Here is a 20987-nt window from a genome sequence, read left to right on the forward strand (position 1 = left end):
TTGAGGTAGGGTCTGGCTCTAGCTCAGGCTGAACTGGAATTCAGTCTCAGGCTGGTCTTAAACTCACAGTGATCCTCCTACCTCAGTCTCCCTAGTGTTGGGATTAAAGGCATGTGCCATCATGCCTGACTAAATATTTAATTAAAAAATAAAATTATTTATTTGGGGAAGGGAGAGAAAGAGGCAGATAAAGAGAGAGAATGGGCCCTCTAGGGCCTCCATCCACTGCAAATCTGGCTTACATGGGTACTGGAGAATCGAACCTGGGTCCATAGGCTTTGCAGGCAAGTGCCTTAACCACTAAGACATCTCACCAGCCCCAAATATTTAATTTTTTTTTGTTTTTTGTTTTTTTCTAAGTAGGGTTTCACTCTAGTCCAGGCTGACCTGGAATTCACTATGTAGTCTCAGGTTGGCCTCGAACTCACGGCGATTCTCCTACCTCTGCATCCTGAGTGCTGGGATTAAAGGCATGCACCCCCATGCCCGGTTTTAAATATTTATTTTTTGAAAAGTTTTATTACATCAAGTTTATTTGGTACTCTATTATTATTTTGCTAGAATATGTTGGAGAGAATGTTTTCTCATTTTACTGATTTCTTAAGAAGTAAAATGAGTTAGTTTGTTAACCTTCAGTGTGGGTCAGACTTTTGTATCCTATTTCTTGGCCAGGAAATAGGAGGTATTGCCTGGAGCATGCCACTTTCAATAAAAACTAAAAATGTGATAGCCAAACTCTCCCCTTGGGTCTGCAAATGGATTACAGAGGCAGTCTGAGAACATCACATTCTTGATCTGCTTAATCTACTTTGTTTAGATTCGAAGAGCATATTTCCAGCATTGTTTAAGGGAGAAAGAGAATCACATTCAAGTGTTCCAAAAGATGAGTCAAGTTAGACAAAGAATACAATTCTCATCGTAAAGTGTTAGTGGGATGTGAAGAAATGGGATTAATGCTTTTTGCAGATCATGGTGTGTTCCTTTAAGGGCCTTATTTAAAAGTCTGGAAAGAACACTGTTTCACTGACCAATGCTTACCTAGTAATGGCAAATGATTCCAGTAGGAAAATAGGGGGTATGAAGATCTAAACTTTAAAAAATTTTTATGTATTTATCTGAGAGCCATACACAGACACAGAGAGAAAGAGTCAGAGAGAAAGAAAGGGGTGGTGAGGGGGGAATGGGCATGCCAGGGCCTCCAGCCACTGCAAACAAACTCCAGATGCATGCGCCCCCTTGTGCATCTGGCTTATGCTAAGCCATCTTTCCAGCCCCGAAGATCTAAACTGTTAAGTAGCAAAGTTCCTGCCTGGGTATTGCCAGTGCCTCTGAGCCACCAGAGGGATTAATCAGTAGATCAGCACAAAGCAAAGAGCCATTAGCAGAATGGGAATGGCGAGGAGTTTGAACAGACAGAAGAACAAGCAAGGTGTCTGCACACCCCTGACGATTCGCGTCTTCATCGGTTTCAGTGAGCGGTCCCACTGGGTCAGGATGGCATGCCTGGCCCCTGACCACCTCCCTGGGCCCACTAACCGGAACTGGTAGGGGCTGCAAGGACCAAAGAACACTTCAATGGCCAGCTTAGGATCTGTGAGGAACAGCCATGGGATGTTGGGCTTTGCCCCGATGAAGGAGGCCAGCTCATCCATGTAATTGATGTAATCCGTCTGTATGGTCTCTCTTTTGCCAAACCTAGAGGTGAGAGAGGAGACACTTCTGTGAAAACCAAGTGTTGTGTTGAAACGAGAGCCTCTCACACCTTGCATCTGGGCAATTGGATGCTATTCTCTTGTGTCAGTAAGGTGAACCTTGCCAGTCAGTAGTTTTGTCAAGAACGTTCATAGTTCATTCAGAAGTTTCACAACACTGCAGAGTGGTGGAGAAGAGCATTTTTGCCCTTTATTAACAAATTGGTAAATTACCCTTTGCTCTGGTGAAGTTATCCATTTATAATGACTGAGCTAATTAGTGATGGAACTAGGAGTGTAGCCCAGCCTCCCAGATTCATTCTGAGTTGCTGAGTCATTTTCATTTAGGGTATCTGTTTGAAGTATCCTTTGCCATGTGGTGTGTGTGTGTTTGTGTGTGTGTGCTGTATGCACACGCTCGTGCCATTAAGTGGTTGTGGAGAATGGAATACAACCTTGAGGTGTTGGTTTTTGCCTTCTACCTTGTTTTAAGACAGGGTCCCTTGTTTGCTGTTGGTGACAAAACACCAGACTAGCTCACCTGTGAGCTTTGGGATTCACTTGATTCTACCTCCCATTGCTGTAGACACATTGGCATTACAGCTTTCTGGGATACATGACAGGTATGGATCTATGTGTTCCCTACCTCCTTTTGGGTTTCCTTTCTGGGCTGTTTTGCAGAATGCCTGTATATTCTCAGTCTTGCTATTCACTGGACACCTTTCAGTTCCAGGGACAAAGTAGATCTTTGCTATTCTTCCTGAGATGAATGAATATGGCTCATAGCTTCTTTCCCTCTTGACTTCATTTAAGATGAAATCAGATTATTGAAGAATTATGATTTTTCTATGCAAAACCTCGATCAACATTAAGTATTCTTACCATTTGAACTTCTCCCCCATCTTCTCATCAATATCATCGATCATGTCTTTTACAGAAGGTAAAGTACAAGTTCCTGGAAAAGAAGGAGGCACATGGAAATAGTTAACTGAGTGTGGTAAGGGAACAGCCTGACGTTTTCCCTTCTCAGTGAGTTGTGAACCACATTATTACTTTCATTTTTTTTTTTTACTGTGTACCAAAACAAAATATTAAGAAATGAATAGATAATTATAATGAGATAGACATGCAATTAATTATAAGTCTTCTCAGAACTAATTATTATCCCAATAAGTAGAAAAAATTGCATGAATATCTCTATATCTTTGTTCTTAAAGATACCAGTTGTTTACTATCAATTTCAGGGATGAGATCCTAATCTCAGTCATGTTTTATTTATTTATTTATTTTTGGCTTTTTGAGGTAGGATCTTGCTCTAGTCCAGGATGATCTGGAATTCACTATATAGTTTCTGGCTGGCCTCACATTCATGGCAATCCTCCTACCTCTACTTCCCAAGTACTAGGATTAAAGGCATGTACCACCAAGCCCGGCCATGTTTCGTTTTTTTAAATAAAAACTTGTGTGTAGGGCTGGAGAGATGGCTTAGCGGTTAAGCGCTTGCCTGTGAAGCCTAAGGACCCCGGTTCGAGGCTCGGCTCCCCAGGTCCCATGTTAGCCAGATGCACAAGGGGGCGCACGCGTCTGGAGTTCGTTTGCAGAGGCTGGAAGCCCTGGCGCGCCCATTCTCTCTCTCTCCCTCTATCTGTCTTTCTCTCTGTGTCTGTCGCTCTCAAATAAATAAATAAAAAAATTAAAAAAAAACAAAAACAAAAACAAAAAAAACTTGTGTGTATACAAGTGTGCACGTGTATAGGTGTGGAGGTCAAAGGTCAATGATGGGGTCTTCCTCAGTCACTCTCTACCTTACTCTTTGATACAGTGTCTCTCACTGAATTTATAGCTCACCAATTCACCTAGACTGGCTAGCCAATGAGCTCCAGGGATTCTGTCTCTGCATCACCAGTGATAGGATTACAGGTGCATGCTAACATGCCTGGAATTTTATGTAGGTTCTAGATATCTGAATTCAGGTCTCCCATCCCCAAGACTGATTAAGGCCTTCAGGACCCCACTGTGAATACCAATAACTCTACTGAGGAGGTCCTTCAGTGGGAGAGTGGCAGGGGTGAGGGAATAAGAGCGTATATCCTTTTAAACAAAAATAAAATTTAATTAAAAAAAAAAGAGCCAAGAGCCTTCACTAAGAATGGGCATGGGGACCAAAGACAAAAAGAGCCTGGGACACTGATGCCATTGTCAAGCAACTGAGTTATTCCAACGACTACCCACCTCCAGAACTGTGGCCACACGAGAGGAATAAACTTCATTTGTTAAAGGCAAAAACAAGTTATAGCCAAATGCAAGTGAATGGAAAAGTTCTTTTTCAAATTTTGCCACAAGATAATCTTCCTAGGAAACACTCCTGTTTTTCCAGAAAAGGGAATGTTGAATAGATAAGACAAATAATGTAGTGAAGCCCCAGGTTGCAGTGGAGAGAAGTTCTTGATAATGACCGAGGTTACAGGCTGACCACAAGTCACGAGGGACATAATGGTGCACGAGGAAACAAGATCTGACTTGCAGCTGCCCTAGGGTTGTAGTCTTTATTTATTTATTTATTTTTGGTTTTTCGAGGTAGGGTCTCACTGTAGCCCAGGCTGACCTGGAATTCACTCTGTAGTCACAGGGTGGCCTCACACTCACGGTGATCCTCCTACCTCTGCCTCCCGAGTGCTGGGATTAAAGGTGTGCGTCACCACGCCCAGCAGGGTTGTAGTCTTATATGGGTTTATATAGTGCCCAGAAACACAGACAATGTATGTTTTTATGCCCAGCCACTTAAAATTTAGGATGATTTCATTGACAATGTTGGAATCAGTGTGGATGAGATTGGAAGTCAGAACCAGAATATGATTGTCCCAGCCCGCTGGTGACTTACTCCTTACAGGGTCATTGCACTGCGTTAGTAGACATGACCTTGTTTCAGCTTTGGAACCTGTCTTGTCCTTGCACAGATAAAGAGACTCGCAAAAGCAACTGTGTTCAGCAGCCCATCTACTGCCACTGGGCCACTTGGAACTGCCTCTTCCATCTTGATAGTCTGATTTTTCTTTTCACAGTGCTTGGTTCTAAATTCAAGTTTCGCACTTGCTAGGCAAGCACTCTTATCACCATGCTAAATCCCCAGCACTTTCCACGGTGCTTATTCTCCCAAACTTAGTTGTTTGCTTTGTATTTATATTTTTCTTAATTCTGTGCCTTGGCCTTACAACAATTTGAGAGAGAGAGAAAGATAGAGAAGGGAGAATGGGCACACCAGGGCCTTCTGCTTCTGCAAATAAACTCCAGACACATGTGCCCCTTTGTGTATTGGCTTTACATGGGTACAGGGGAATCAAACTTGGGTTTTGTCAGGCTTTGCCAGCAATCACTTTGACTGTTGATCCATGTGGCAGCCCCAAATTACAACTCTCATCCTCACACAGGCTGAATTTACTGACATTCCTTCTACTCCAGCCTTCCTGGTCTGAAACCTAGTTGGTACCTGAGTGGCATTTCATGCCATCACCTTCCTGCTGCTGCCTCACTTGAGCAATGCTGTGCCCTGAGACAGTCCTCTCCCCATCTCTTCCTGGGAGAAAGGAAGGGAGAGGTAGGGAGGTCACTGATGTGTAGGACCCCTCGGATGTGGGAAGCAGCTTCATGACCTAGCATATATAGGGGCAGATATTAAGCCTTTACAATGAAGAATCTTTAAGCCCCAGTAAGACAGAATAGACTAGAAGCCTTATTTGTGACTTCAGAAGGAGCCTGGCTGGCTAAGACTACCGCATCAAGAAGTTTCATAACTTAAGGTTCAATTAAACTTCACAGAATAAACTTTAAAGCTAATAGATTACCCACAGAATGGGTGGAATCTCTAATTTTTATTTAACCATGATAATACCTAGTCTTATCATCTGCACTTGACCACAGCTAAACAAGTGCATTCCAATGTTACTGTGAATCCAATCCCAGTGCCTGCTGCCGGAGGGTGCTGGCTGCCTTTTATGCCTCATCCAAATCAAGTCTTTTGTTTCTTTCTCTTGAAAATATAGATGCTTGGTTCTCTTAGAGCTTAGAGACTGACTAGCTAATACCCATAGCACTTTTTGCCTCCAATTATTCACTTCTTGTCCTTAACTAACATGTGGCAGGGAAGCATGCAGCAGCAGAAAAACCACTGCCTTTCCAGAAACCATGTCTTTCATAATTCCAAGGTTGGATGGATACAGGCTTGGAAACATCTTTCTCCATGAACATTCCAATAAGTGGAATATCTCTTTAGTTTTAAAATCACAGTTTTATAAAGCAGTCATGTACTTTTGACTAAGAACTATGGAGCTCTTATTTAATGAATGGATCTGGGCAATTGTCTGTTCTAAGGAATTACAATTGATGAAGCTTTCCTAATAATATCTTACTGTTATCTATAGTAATTCAATGAGCTGTTTTTCAAATTGCTTATATATACCAATGAAAGAAAAGTATAGAATCTGTAAATTGGATACATCCCTTGTAATTAGAATTATTGCTCTCACCGACTTACCAGCATCTATCAGTGAACTTCTCTCTCCACTTACCCTTGATTACTTGTGTTGCCCAGCGGGCCTGCAGGTCAGCTGTGGGGATGGCAGCCCCAAGGGACTGGACAAGGCCAATCACTGCCATGGTTGATTTCTCTAGTTGAGGAGGGAAGATGCCTTTATACAAGGTGACCTCATTGTCTCTGCTTTTGATGATGGAGTCATCTAGGAAGGGGTAGGCATAGCCATAGCCTGTTGCAAAGATGACACAGTCGATGGCCTCAAACATGGTGCCATCTTCAAAAATGGCTGAGGTCTCTGTGAATTCCCTCACATTGGGTTTGATGGACAAGGTGCCACACAAGATACGAGCTGGTAGGTCATCATTGAAGACAGGCTCTTTCCTGAGGGTTCTGTGTGGACAAGAGACAATGGTTATAATTATATTTCCCCATTCACTTATTGAGCTACATACAAATTGCTAAGAAAGCTACCTAATATTTTTTTCTGAGTTATAGAATATCATCAATATAGGTGAAGAAAGAAAACTAACATGAGGACATAACATGAAGTAAGAGAAATTTGTTTTGGTTTGAGTTCGTTCCAAATAGCTCAGAATAGATATACATACCTAGACACTATTAACACTCATATTAGGCAAAGTCCTAAGGGAAGGGTACTTGGTACTTGGATGCTTTCTTTGTTATTTATCACCTATAAACATTGATAAGATTAAAGTTGCTTAAATTTTTTGTCTCATTTTTCTCAGCTGGAATGACAGTATCATTGTTATTTAAGTCATTGCAACTGTACAAGTCACTGTTGGGCGGTTAAGATTCAGTTAAAACAATATGAAGAATTCTGTAGTCTTTTGCACAGACATAGCGCTAACCGGGTTAGTTGCCATTCTTGTACAATACAGCCCAGAGTGGCCGAGGTAATATAAACAAACTCACATAGGAGGAAGAAAGCATAAGGTGGTAAATCTGCACCTGGGTTCTCACAGAAGAGTGAGGTGTGAGCTCCTGCAGATAATGGCACAATCCAGGTGCGGGAAGGAACATCTCAGAGCTTACTTAAGGCCAGAAGAGGCAGGGGAGGGGGCAAGTCAGAGAATTGGCAACTGGAGAAAAGAGAGTCTTTGACTATTTGCAACTCAGAAATATATTACTGTGTAGATTCATCTGAACTTAGGGATGAAGTTGGATAATGGTGAAAGAAAAGGCTTTTGTGGTGGCTGTGGGAAAGAGCCACAGGAATCCCCTGGGGAAGAAACCAAGCCCGACAGTGAAATTGGACTTTGGAATCCTGTTTAGGAAAACTGCTAGTCTCAACTGAACTTCTTACCTTCTTACTTCAACTCATTGCTGTCAGTCATGGACCACCTCCACTATACTGAGACTGTACTTGTTCAGGCCATCAGAATGAAGCTGCCAGGTCCAGTGGCCACAAGATAACCTTGGCTGCTGTTCCTCAGGTACATTCTTCACCCCTTTTGTAGATAAGGTCTCCATTGGCCTGAAACCCCCTTATTAGGTTAAACTGGGTGGCCAGTGAGCTCCAGGGATCCACCTATCTCAGATCCCAGTGGGCACTTTTATACCCAGCATTTAAATGTAGGTACTGGGGATCTGAACTCAGGCTCTCGTGCTTGCTTAGCAATTGAGGTATCTTCCCAGTTCCTTCTGATAATGTTTGATTTCCTGTTTCCTGAGACCCAGAATGTAGTTTCTGTGAGGAAAGCATATCTGCATTGACTACATTAATATTCACAATAGCAATATACACAAAGGCTTAACTCATAACCTGGCATGTGATAAGTACTTTATTTATATTTATTCAGTTAACTAATTCATTTTGATGCAAAATTTTTTCCTTTTGATTTTGTATCAAAGTCATTTTTTATTATGTGATAGGCTTGGGAGAGTTGTAGAAAAAAAATAAGGAGGAAACTAGAGATGGTAGACTTGTGGTGGTGACTTGTTGGGGGCGAGGGATCCTGATAAAGCGTTTGCGATGAGATGTGTGTTTAACTTTGCCATTAAGTGTGAGGCCTCAGGAAGTGGCCAAATGACAAGGGCCCTGGAGTACGCAGATCTGGCTGTGTCCTGAATGTTGCTTCTACTTCCTGTATGTGAGTGTTTGGTAGGGTTACGAACTACACTGTATCTCAGTTTTTTTTTTTTTTTTTTGTAAGTATCTGTAAAGCAGGAACATCAGCAGAGCCCTCTTCGTAGTTGTGAGGATGAAATGCACTAATACATCTCAGAACCCTCGCAGAGACTGGGTGAGCCTCTGGTATGCAATAAGTATGTAAAATGTTATTGTTACTATGAGGACCCATTGCTGAAGAATTCTCTAACTGCCAGACTGTGCGAGTTCTGGAAAGGAGGATGTGTGGAAATCACTCCCGATGTTTGCAGTTCTTTGTCCTCTGATATATGAGGTGCGATTATTGCACTAATGTATTGATTAGTCAGATCTTCAGAGGGTTACAACACACATGTGTTGTTGACACATAAAGTCTGATGTCACATTGTGTTCAACTCCTTGTTACCCATTCAGAGGCATCAAGCCATAGTTCTCGTGCTTGAATCTCATGTTCATTTGCCTCATGTACCACCAATCTGAGATGGCTGTTGGCAAGTTGTTCTTGAGGAGGGTTTTAAATCGAGTAATAAGCATCATGTCCCAAGGATAGCCATCATCTCCCACTCGACTCATCACCCAAGATCCACTTCTGGAGCTGATGATGACCTTCCAAAACACAATTCAAAGACAAATGGTTGTTAGTTCTGGATATTTCAATAAGCTATGTGCATCCTAATTTAAGAATGAGTTTATCACTCCGGTTCTTGGGTTTGTTGTGGGGGAATTACTCAGGTGTTGACTCTGTTTTGGGAGCTGGCTGGCTAAAGACCTGGCCCCCCCTTAAGGTCTTATACTCTTTCTGGGGTCAGTATATCAAATAACTGGCCAATGAAGGCAGTAAGAGGCTCAGGCCTTCACCCCCACTTGGACCAATTCTAATGAACCATCAGAGCCTCCCTGTAAATCAAAGGGAAGAGGCCTTCCTTACTTGTAGAGGCATTGATACCCAGAGCACTCTGTCACAAACACCCAAGTTCTAATCTAATGGCGAGTGAGGGCCCACCACCCTGTTGCATTTTTTGCTGGAAATATTTTATATTTCAGTCACATCTTCCTTGGCACAGGTGAATTCTAGTCCTATTTCCCTTAGTGCTTATGTGACTGGTGATATCTATAAAGCAACAATTATGACCTCAAGACCTTGGGTTCAAAATGTCAGCTGCCATTTTAAAATGAAGGAAGAAATTTGCTATTAGTAAACCCTAGGCTCAGATCCAGGTTCTCCTACTTCTGAGTGATGGGCTGTAGGGGAGAATCCCTGAGCTTCTCTAAGCTTGTTTCCTTGTTTCTGAAATGGGGAGAGCCAGCGCCTGCCACATCAAGTCTGCACGAGGGCAAATTTGATGTGAGGATATGTCATCACGACTAATGTTTTCCTGGCATGCACTGTGTGCTCAGCAAATGTCAGTTTCCTTTCTCTTCTGTCTTGTTAACTCCCAGCAGTGTGGTGTTTTCAGATGTTCTCGGTTATTTTTTTTCTTATAAAAAAATATTATGCTGGGTGTCAATATCACTGTCTCTGCCTCTTATGATCCTTCAAGCCTTAAGCATGACTGTGGAAGCTGAGCTGTATGCAATACTCCTCACATCTCACCCCATTTCATATCGCACCTTTAAAGTGGTGATCATATTCCCATCTCTTTTAGGTTGTGCCCTGAGATGTGTGGTGGGGTACCTGCTCAGCTGTGTGGCTGAGTTCTGCAGCTATGTCACAGCTCGAGTTCCCCATGCCAATCACTAGGACTCGTTTCCCCTTCCATGTGCCTGGTTCCTTGTAGTCCCTGCTGTGGAAGCATTGGCCTTTGAAGCGTTTTAGTCCTGCATAAAAATTGGGAAACATGAGTCAACTGGGTTTCCATTAAAACATTGAAAGAAACTTTTTTTTTTAAGTGACTAAACAAGGACTGTAATACATTAGCTATAACAGAAATATGTTTTAATTTACCAGGTAATATTTTTATTTAAAAAGGCATTGCCAGGGCTGAGGAGATGGCTCAAGTAGTTAAAGATGCTTGCTTGTAGAAAGACATTGCCATGGCATGAGTGTGTTCCCCGAAGGTGCATGTGCTGCAGCTTGGTCCTCAGTGTAGCTGCGCTGCGCTGTGTGTATGTATCTTTAAGAGGTGGGGATGAGCCGGGCGTGGTGGTGCACGCCTTTAATCCCAGAGGTAGGAGGATCGCAGTGAGTTCAAGGCCACCCTGAGAATACAGAGTGAACTCCAGGTCAACCTGGACTAGAGTGAAACCCTACCTCAAAAAACAAAAACAAAAAAAAAGAGGTGGGGATGACTTGTAGATAACTTACTTATTGCCTACAACACCCTTGGAAGGGATCCAGGGTAGTCTAGTGGAATGTGTTTGGTTACATGAGACAGGCTGTTATAAAAAGAGCCAGCGTGGATGCTGAATCCCTTCAGCTTCCCATCTCCCCATGTAGTTTCCCCCTTCTGTGCAGATCTGTTGTCTCTCCACTTCTCCACCCTGCTGGGAAGCAACCAAAGGGTCCTTGCTAGAATGCCAGCATGACGTGGCTTGGACCTTCCATCTCCCATAACTATGAGTCAAACAAACCTCTTTATAATGTATTCTTCCTCAGGTATTCTGTTTATAGTATCGGAAAACAGACCAATACAGACATCACAACTATATCTATTCTTGACAGATGTGTAGATGGCAGCCTGAGTTTCAGCCTTACCTGGAAAGGACTCTTTTGGTAGGTTGGGATACACATGATGCCCAGAACAAACCATTACAGCATCAAAAATAGCTGATTCTTCTTTACCATTCTTCTTAATGGTAACATCCCATTGGCCAGTAGTCAAGAAATCAGGGCATTTATTTATACTGGATACAAGTGTCTAAGAGAAATACAGGGAGAAAGCCTTCATTATACTAATAGGTATATGTGTTTTAATAAAACATTTAATTATTAGTAAGGTACACGTTAAGAAACTTTACACTTTCCTCTGAATAAATCAAAATATTATATTTCATATGTATGTGTGGATAGAGTATATATGCTTTTGTTTGTGTTTGTGTATGTTCACATGTGTGTATGGATTCCAGAGGACAATTTATACCACCAGCTGTCATCTTTAGGAGTGCTGTCCATCTCCTTTGTGATAGTGTGTCTGACTAGCTTGGAACTTGCCAGGAAGGCTAGACTGGATGCTCAGAAAGTGCCAGTATGCAAGCAAAATAAAAGTTATTAGTGACTTACCTTTATCTTCACAGAAACATTTGAAATTTGATATGTATTTTGTATTGATAGTGCATCTTACTTTTATGGCTAGTGGCTACTGTATTGAACAGCATCTATTTAAGTTAATGTTTTTATAAGTTTCAATGAGTCAAAAACAGTTCCTTTATGTTGTGTAAGAAAGGGCAGAAAACATGTAAGAGCCACAGGGGGAGGAGGAGGTATACTGGGAAGTGTTGTCCTCCCCATGGGAACAGACTGGTGCATCCATGACCTCACAGAGACTACTGAAGGGGCCCCTTAGGAGATTGGAAGTGTGAGAGAGGGGACATAAGAGGATCAGTCTATGGGAATATGACACATTTGTAATATGTTCATATGTTAAAGTTCCCATAAAAAAATGATATGAAAAAAATGTTCCCTTGCAACCTATGTTTATGGACAGTTTTCTTCTTCTCTTTCAAACATGAATGACTTTGAATTTAAGTTATGGCTTTTCTGAATTTTTTAAATACATTTTTTTCTTCTTGTAATAGATTTTTGTAGTAAATTATTTATATTTTATAATATCAACATAATTTTGCATCTTTAGACAAAACAACTTAATAGTTACTCTTCTTAAATGCTCTGTTGAGAGGCTAAGGAGATGGATTCATAGAAGGGATAAAGCCCTCCATATGCAAGTATGGATAACCAAGTTTGGAAACAGTAGCAAGCAATTGTAATGGCAACTTATCTAAGGCAAGAAGAGAGGTGGAGATGAGAATTGGCTGGAAACTTGTGGGCTAGCTAGCCTGGCAAACACAGCAGGGAACAGTGAGAGAGCTTGTCTTAAAAAAGACTGAAGCCAAGGACCAGCTCCTGAAGTTGTCCTCAGACCTCCACATGTACACCCACACTCACACATAAGCATGCCCACACATCATATACACCATACGCACAGTGAAACATACACTGTTAGATTCATTTCTGAAGGAATTTTGGGTTGATTTTCTATATAACATATAATGCCTATTTCATATTATCATTTCTGTTTTTGAAATTAAGGTTCTAGAAAGAGTTTGGAAATCATACCTCATTTTCTAGCCTCTAAAATTTTAAATATTGAAATAACATGTTTATTATAAATGTGAAATACTTATGAAACAATTTTAAAATATTTTTATTTATTTACAAGAAGAGAGAGAGAAAGAGAGAGAGAGAGAAAGAGAGAGAGAGAGGAGAGAATATGAATAAGAATGGGAACACCAGTGCCTCTAGCTATTGCAAACTCCAGATGCATGTGTCACATTGTGAATCCAGCTTTACATGAGTACTGGGGGATTGAACCCAGGTCATTAGGAATTTTAGGCAAGTCCCTTAACTACTGAGCCATCTCTTTAGTCCAAAACTATTTTCTTAATGGGAAGACTTTTGATTTTTAAGTCAAAAGATGTGAAGGCTTATGCAAGACTTCTCCTTCTTGACTGAATTTTGATAAGATTAAAAATATCTAAGAATTTAACCAACTTAAAAATACTATATGGAGAATACTTATATTTAAATTTTTTACCTGCATCTGTATTACTTGTGTCATTCTTCATTTTTCTTAAACTGATAGCTATTTACTTATTATTATTATTATTTTAAATACTTTATTTTATTTGCAAGCACACAGAGAGAAAGAGATCGAGAAGAGAGATAGACAGAGAGACAATGGGCACGCCAGGACATTCAGCCTCTGCAAACGAACTCCAGACGCATGCGCCCCCTTGTGCATCTGGCTAACGTGGGTCCTGGGGAGTCGAGCCTCGAATCGGGGTCCTTCAGCTTCACAGGCAAGCGCTTATCTGCTAAGCCATTTCTCCAGCCCTATTTACTTATTATTAATTGTATTAGATTCTGCAAGGAATGAACTTTCAATTTGTTTTGTATTTAATTAAATAAATTTATTATCACTTTTATCTGCATTTCTTTGGGTTTATTTTGATTTAAATTTTTTTTGTTTATTTATTTATTTATTTGAGAGAGACAGACAGACAGAAAGAGGTAGTGAGAGAGAGAGAGAATGGGCATGCTAGGGCCTCCAGCCACTGCAAAGGAACTCCAGATGCAAGCGTCCCCTTGTACATCTGGCTACATGGGCCCTGGGGAATTGAGCCACCTCTTCAGCCCTGATTTTGATTTAATTTGCAAATTTCTTCAACTCCTTTACCATATTGTTTTTAAATTTTTCATTAACTGTTTAAGCTTATAATTTCATAAAATATGGCTCTCTGTGCCTTCCACCAGTAATACGTAGTCTAATTTAACATCTAGTTCTAGATATCGTAAACCTCTACTTAAATTCTTTTATTTATTTATTTATTTATTTATTTTTTATTTATTTGAGAGCAACAGACACAGAGAGAAAGACAGATAGAGGGAGAGAGAGAGAATGGGCGTGCCAGGGCTTCCAGCCTCTGCAAACGAACTCCAGACGCGTGCGCCCCCTTGTGCATCTGGCTAACGTGGGACCTGGGGAACCGAGCCTCGAACCGGGGTCCTTAGGCTTCACAGGCAAGCGCTTAACCGCTAAACCATCTCTCCAGCCCTCTACTTAAATTCTTGTTTGACTATGCTACTCAGAATTGTAAATTACAAATTCATGCATACTTTATGTCTATTTCTCTGTTACTCTTTTCTAAGCTGGTGCTATTTTGATCTAAATCATGGATTCTTAAAAAGAAGAGAGAGAGGTACTCTAAAGCCACGATTAGATAAGCCACTCCACTGAAAACGTTGGCAAATGGGAAGGGACAGTGGAGGGACTACAGAGATGACTTCACGGTTTAAGGCTAAGGCGCTTGCTTGCAAAGACTGACAGCCTCAGTTTGATTTCCCAGTACTCATGTAAAGCCAGCTGTACAAAGTGGCGCGTGCATCAGGAGTTCATTTGCAGTGGGGAGAGGAATTATCACTCATTTTCTCTTTTTCTCTCTACTTGCAAATAACAAGCAGGAAAAAATATTAAAAAGAAACAAGAAAGTGACAGTGGAAGGGCAAAATAGGAATAGAACACCAGTCGTGGACATCCTCTTGCCTGAAGATGATTTGCTGATGGTCCTTACCTCAAACTGTATGTACTTCAGAAGGTTCTTTTCTCTTGCAAATATAGTGATGTATTCCTGGAGCTTGCTGTTGTGCATAAAGTTGGGGAAGTCTTCAGGATATGGGAAGTCTGGGAAACACATCATCTCTTTGGAAGAGTTGGTGAAGACTGACTGGTAAATGCTGGCCCTGCCCTCCTCTATTTGGTCCTGTGAATGAACAGTTTACACGGGAAGGAAATTGGTTGTCTGTTGCACCGACCATGCTCAGATCTAGCTCTAACTAATTTTGCTTATATGAATTGGCCTTTACCCACAAGCAAAAAGATGACATATGAGTACATTAACTTCCCTTAAACAATTGATGCTAATCTCCCAAGCTTATCAAGGGAATTTAGAGTATGGAAGAATATGCTTTTCCTAACATATTTTATCTTTCTAAGGGAAACTTCCAAATCACCTCTTAGAAATATGTTATTAGAAAAACTCTTTTGCTCTCTCTAACCATTTGAATGTTTTCCCAAGTTTGACTTTTCATGATTTCACTAGCACGGGCATTTAGTGATCACTTTTAATTGTAAAAGTAAATAGTTAATAGTGACAGTTGATTGGCATTTATGTATAAGATTTGTAAATGTGAGAATTTTAAGCTGAATCTTTTGAAAGTAAGCTTACAATCGTTACCATCTGTAAAGTAGTGTAACTATTCTGAACCAAGGACAGTGAATTTATACATACACACACACACACACACACACACACACACATATAAATGTATGTATTTAGCCTGCCCATTGAATATTTATGCAGTTAACACAGTTTTAATGTTTAAAATATAAAAATATCTGAATTGGTCATACTAACTGACATGCTATAGAATCATTCTAACAAAATCTTTTGGGGTTTTATTTTTATAATTTTATACATATATGCATTGTATTTTGATAATACATGATCCTAGTTACCCTGTCTTATCCCCTTCCTACTTCCACTGAACCTCATCTTCTTCCTACTCCTCCACTATTTGTCCTCAGTGGATATGCCACTGAAGAGAATGACTCCTCCTTCCCTAGCCACCATTGACTACCATTGGCTAATAAAATCTTACAGAAGATATCAAGTAATGATGAAGAAAGAAGGAGAGCATTAAAGAGCGGCCATCGGGAAGATCAGGACAACATTCTGTGGTTCTACCACTGTTCACACACTGGTAAACTCAGGTACTTAACCAAAATAACAACAATGCAGAGTTACATTCAACTCTCACAGAATTAGTTTCAGTCAGCTGGGGCTTAAAAATGCTCCTCCAGTAATTTTTATGTTCACCCAGGCAGTCATGGTGTAGAGCAAACAACCTACAGTGTGTAAACACATCTTAACAGATGTTTGTTAGCGCCAAGTGCTCTGTAGTGTAAGTGAGGGGACTAAAGGACATTCAGTTATTAGACAATACTGTTAGGACCATGATTCAGAGGAACTGCCACCAAGGACTTGATGACTAGGTTTAGGTGAAATGTCTATCTTTCTCAGAAGCTCCCCAAATAATTAATCAGTAAATTATCTGGATTTGGGGCTGAAGTTTTATGAGGAAGGTCAAACAACAGATCTCTGTAGATAGTTGTTAGCTTGTAAAGGAAAACACAAATAATTATGTCTTTCTCATTAGGCCCCAATCAACTCAAAGCTGTCCATCCCCCAGATTAAAAGTCTTTAGTATAATACTAGAATATTACAGTCATGCCAAAAGGCCAGTGGAGCTGCAGCTTGATTGTTGGCAAACAGAAGACCAGTTAGTTTTATTTCTTTCAGATAACAATGTGACTTTGGAATAGGGCATTGGTTTTTGGCTGATCACAAGGCCTAGTTGAAATTCTGTGGCTTCTGATGAGTTTGATAGAAATGATAGTACAAGAAAAGAAGGGAAATTATGAAGTAAATTGACACACATTGAGTATCTCATCCTGAAATCCAAAAACTGAAGCACTCCAAAATCTGCAGTTTTTGGACAACAACATGGCCTTGTAGAAAATCCCTCACTTTACTACACATGATAGATTAGCCAAAACCCAAGTATACCAAAGATATGGCATGAGGTTGGGGAGATGGATCAGCAGTTAAAGGTGGTTGCCTGCAAAGCCTGCCATCCTCTGTTCAATTTCCCATTGCTCTCATAAAAGTCAGATGCACAGACACATGCATGTGTATTCATACATACACATACAAGTATGGTATACGCATGTTCATGCACACATACACAAACATGTAAATGCACAAAATGGGCTAACTGTACCTTTAGGTTTTACACTTAAATAGTATTTGTATTCATGTAGAAGGAAATACCATGTTGAGAGGATGTATAATTTTGCTTTTAGATGCTAAAGATAGTGCAAATGCAAGATTAATACACTTATTATAATCTCATAATATGAATGTTGGGTATATGGCTGCAGACCCCTTGTTGTGTTTGAAAGATAACTCCTGTCTCCAACATCATTTGTGATCTATAACTCTTCTCAAATGGTAAACTAGGAAACTGATTTGCCAACTATGTTAGTTTCTTATGGCTTTTGCAATAAACTCAATAGTTTAAAGCAACAAGAATTTGTTCTACAGTTCTGGAAGCCAGCAATGGAAAGGCTCAAACAAAGCCTCAGCAGGGCCTGCTCATCTTCAGAGACTCCAGGAGAAAATACATGTCTTGCTTCCTTCAGCTTCCAGTATAACTAGCAACCCTTGGCATTTTAGCCTTATGATTCTGCTATTTTGTTCTTCCTTGGACTGTGGCTCCTTCATCTATATTTAAGGTCATCATCACAACAGTTACTCACATCACATCATCACATCACATCACATCACATCACATCACATCACATCACATCACATCACATCACATCACATCACATCACATCACATCACATCACTTTCTCTTCTCTCCTCTTCTCTTTCTCTCTCTTAAGTCCCCTTTTACAAGGGTGGACGTTATGGTGTTTCTACACAACCCTGATAATTCAGAAAGGCTCTCCATCTCAAGATTTTAAACTTGACCCTAGCTATAGTCATCTTTACTCCCTTATATAGTGTGGTAGTTTGAATGTATGTGCCTCCAGCAGATTCAAGTGTCTATTACAACTTGGTTTTCCAGCCAGCTGTCTGGAAGAGGTGCCACTGTGGGTTGATCTGATTTCTGAGGCAAAAGCTATACTGAGTCCTCTGAGCTCTGCCTGGCTACCTGTTGCTAGCTGCTGGTTCCCTGCTGTTTTGCTGTCCCTTTGTGCTTGCTTGTGGTGCTGGCTGTTTGATGATGTCTGTATGGATCTGTGAAATAGGGCAGCTTTTGCCATTATAGAACTTCCCCTAAATCTGTAAGCTTTAAATAAATCCCTTCGTCCAGTAAACTATGTCTGGTTTGGAAGTTCATCCAGCAATATGGAGCTGACTATCACATATAGTGACTGCTGTAGGTTCCAGGAATGAGGAAATAACTCATAATTAACACATGTATCTCCACTGAGAGGTCAATCACTGAAAATTTACAGTGACAAAATGTACTGAAGAACTTCAAAGCTGTATGTCCCAGTCTTGTTTCCTCTTTTGGCTATCTCAATGTGATTTTGTAAGACCAAAATCATTACCTGAATCTTATAAATAAAAAAAAAAAATGAGACATTTCTCATGTAGTCCATGATGGCCTTGAACTTAGCTGAAGATTATCTTGAACATCTTGACCTTCTTGTCTCTGCATCCCAAGTGCTACTATTTCAGGCATGCACCATCACATTTAGTTTATGTGGTGCTGAGGATAAAACCCAGGGCTGGTGCAAGCAAAGCAAACACTCTACCAACTGAGCTGCATCCCCAGCCCTCCATTTGTTAGCATTCTTTTTATTTTGTGTGAAAATTTGCATTCATATGTATCAAATGGTAAAATTATAGTATGCCAAAGAATTATTTTAAAATAATTTTCTTTTATGGTATATATTTATTGTACAGGACAGTGTTACCTAAGAACACTTTTGCACAAGTATAAATTATATGTAAGCACTTCCCTATCCTCCCAACATTATTATCTTAATTATAAAAATTATTCCCTCTCATGTGGCAATCAGATACATGTTTGCATGTATAATGATCAAATCAGAGTGATTATTTCCTTTTTTAAAACATGTGATTATTTAAAACATTTTTTTTCAAGGTAGGGTATCACTCTGGTTCAGGCTGACCTAGAACTCACTCAGTAGTCCCAGGTGGGCCTCAAACTCACAGAAATCCTCCTACCTCTGACTTCTGAGTGCTTGCTGGGAGTACCACCATGCTCAGCTAAATACAAAATTTTTGATTCACATAATCATTCATATTTTGGGGTACAAGGTGCTATTTCAATGTTTAATATATAATGATCAGGCTTTTCTTTTGCTTATCATAATTGAGTTTATAACATTTGAGCTCTTCTCCTTTAGTTATTAAAAAATACATAATAGATTACTATGAGCTATAATCTTCCACTGATATATAGAACACTAGAACTTGTTACTTCTATCTGTCCATGTTTGGCCACCAATTATCTCAACATCTGTTATCCTTTCTATCTCTCACACCTTTCCTCAACTCTAGTAATCAATATTATATATTCTAATCAGTTTTTAACATACACATATGAAAACGTACAGATATTGTCCTTTTTGTCTGACACATTTATTTAGCATATGATCTCTAGTTCTACACATTTTGCTGAAAAATGTTGAAAAATATTTGTTTTATGGCTGAATAATTCTCTGTTGTGAATGTGCACCACATTTCCTTTGTCTATAATCTTATTTTCTGTGCTGCTGAGGCTTATCTGAAAAAGATTTGTCTACAGTAATGTCTTGTCATGGTTCCCTATGTTTTCTTTAAGTAGTTCCATAGTTCCAGATCTTATAGTTAGGTTGTTGTTCTACTGAAACTTTGTTTTTGCATAGGATGACAGATACAGGGATCAAGTTTCATTCTTTAATTTGTGAATATCTAGTTTTCTTAAAACCATTTACCAAAGAAGTGATCCTTTTCCTATAATGAGATTCCATATAATGAGACTAATAAAAAAGAAATCATAGAAGAAATCCCATTAAACAAAAGCTACAAAAATTCTCAGAAATATCTTAACCAAGAAAGTAAAAGGCCTCTAAAATGAAAATTATAAAATTTCATAAAAGAAGTTAAAAAAGACTTCCTCTAAATTATTATCTTAGTAATAGGTGGGAAGGTTTCATGTTAAAATATTTATACTACCCAAGTGATTTATAGATTCAATGTAGTCTCCATCAACAAATCAATGACTTTCTTCATAGCATTAGAGGAAAATATCCTGAAATTCATATTAAAGCACAAAAGATCCCAATCATGAGCAAAAAGAAAAAAGCTGGAAGCATTCTATTATTTGATTTCAAAATATACAACAAAGCTATAATCACCAAAGCAGCATGGCTTATAAACAGACCCACAGACCACTGGAACAGAATACAGTGCCTAAGAATAATCCTATCCACTTATGACCACTTGATTCTTGACAAAAATGCCAAACAAAAACCACTTGAAGCCATGAATTTTATAGTTTGAATCACTAAGGACTTTTGGTAATTTCATGTTGCTATTGATTTTTTAAATGAATAATCCATGTAACTATATTATATAAACATGGCCCAGTATCTAGCTATGGATTTTATCTCCAGTGTCTTTAATGATTTAACAGAAATGAATTCTTTACACAGACACTCTCTAAACTATTCTGTTGCTGTTTTGCTTCTAATGTGCAAGATGGTTGTTTACCAACCTGCTACTGATATTGTATTTATCGAGTTCAAAACCCAGTAGGGATCTTAATTCCCACTGCAGAAGGCTTGAAAGCTGTGCTCAGATAGCATGCTACTGACACTTCCCATTTGCCGTGTCTTTCATGGATGTCCAACTCACCGAGAATTTCCACAGGCCGCCAATGTCATTACTCCTCTCAAAGCAGGTGGGCTCCAGCCCCTCCTCCAGACAGCTCCTGATGGAGGCCAGGCCACTGACCCCAGCTCCAATGATGGCCACTCTCTTCCCCATGGCTGCCCGTGTCAAGGCCCAGAAACTATTTCAGCAGCAGTATTGCTAGAATATATTTTGCTATCAAATTTTAGACTTTATAAGAAACTTTACTTTTTCATATAAGCAAAAAGTATTTTTAAAAAATAGTTCAGAATTCTTGTTAGCAATCACATTACTAAAGGGAATGTTTTCCTTCAAAACATGAAACTTTTTTGGCTACTATGATGTGTGGGATTCTGGCCAGTCTCTATGGTTACTCAGATCTCCTTTCCTGTAAGCCAGATCACCACAAATATCTAGTTACCTT

General features: G+C 39.8%; 1 protein-coding gene across 1 annotated transcript; it reads right to left on the reverse strand.

The window, feature by feature from the left end:
* Window positions 1–1349: 1349 nt before the first annotated feature.
* Window positions 1350–20698, reverse strand: Fmo3 (flavin containing dimethylaniline monoxygenase 3). The gene is made up of 8 exons (XM_004658890.2): window positions 20567–20698; window positions 14639–14827; window positions 11046–11208; window positions 10026–10168; window positions 8757–8956; window positions 6257–6612; window positions 2574–2646; window positions 1350–1695 (listed from the first exon to the last, which is right to left on the reverse strand). The coding sequence occupies exons 1-8, from the start codon at window positions 20696–20698 to the stop codon at window positions 1350–1352; spliced, it is 1602 nt and encodes a 533-aa protein (XP_004658947.2).
* Between the last annotated feature and the right edge of the window lie 289 nt (window positions 20699–20987).

Source organism: Jaculus jaculus, chromosome 1 (genome assembly GCF_020740685.1).
Source record: "Jaculus jaculus isolate mJacJac1 chromosome 1, mJacJac1.mat.Y.cur, whole genome shotgun sequence".
Classification (NCBI taxonomy): Eukaryota; Metazoa; Chordata; class Mammalia; order Rodentia; family Dipodidae; genus Jaculus; species Jaculus jaculus.

Excerpts from the sequence above, each read along its gene's own strand:
- Fmo3 (XM_004658890.2), bottom strand. The coding sequence starts at position 20,698 with ATGGGGAAGAGAGTGGCCATCATTGGAGCTGGGGTCAGTGGCCTGGCC. Across the intron at positions 10,169-11,045 it reads ACCAAAAGAGTCCTTTCCAG|GACTAAAACGCTTCAAAGGC; the intron begins GTAAGGCTGAAA and ends ATTTTTATGCAG. Across the intron at positions 6,613-8,756 it reads GGCTTGATGCCTCTGAATGG|AACCCTCAGGAAAGAGCCTG; the intron begins GTAACAAGGAGT and ends TTGTCCACACAG.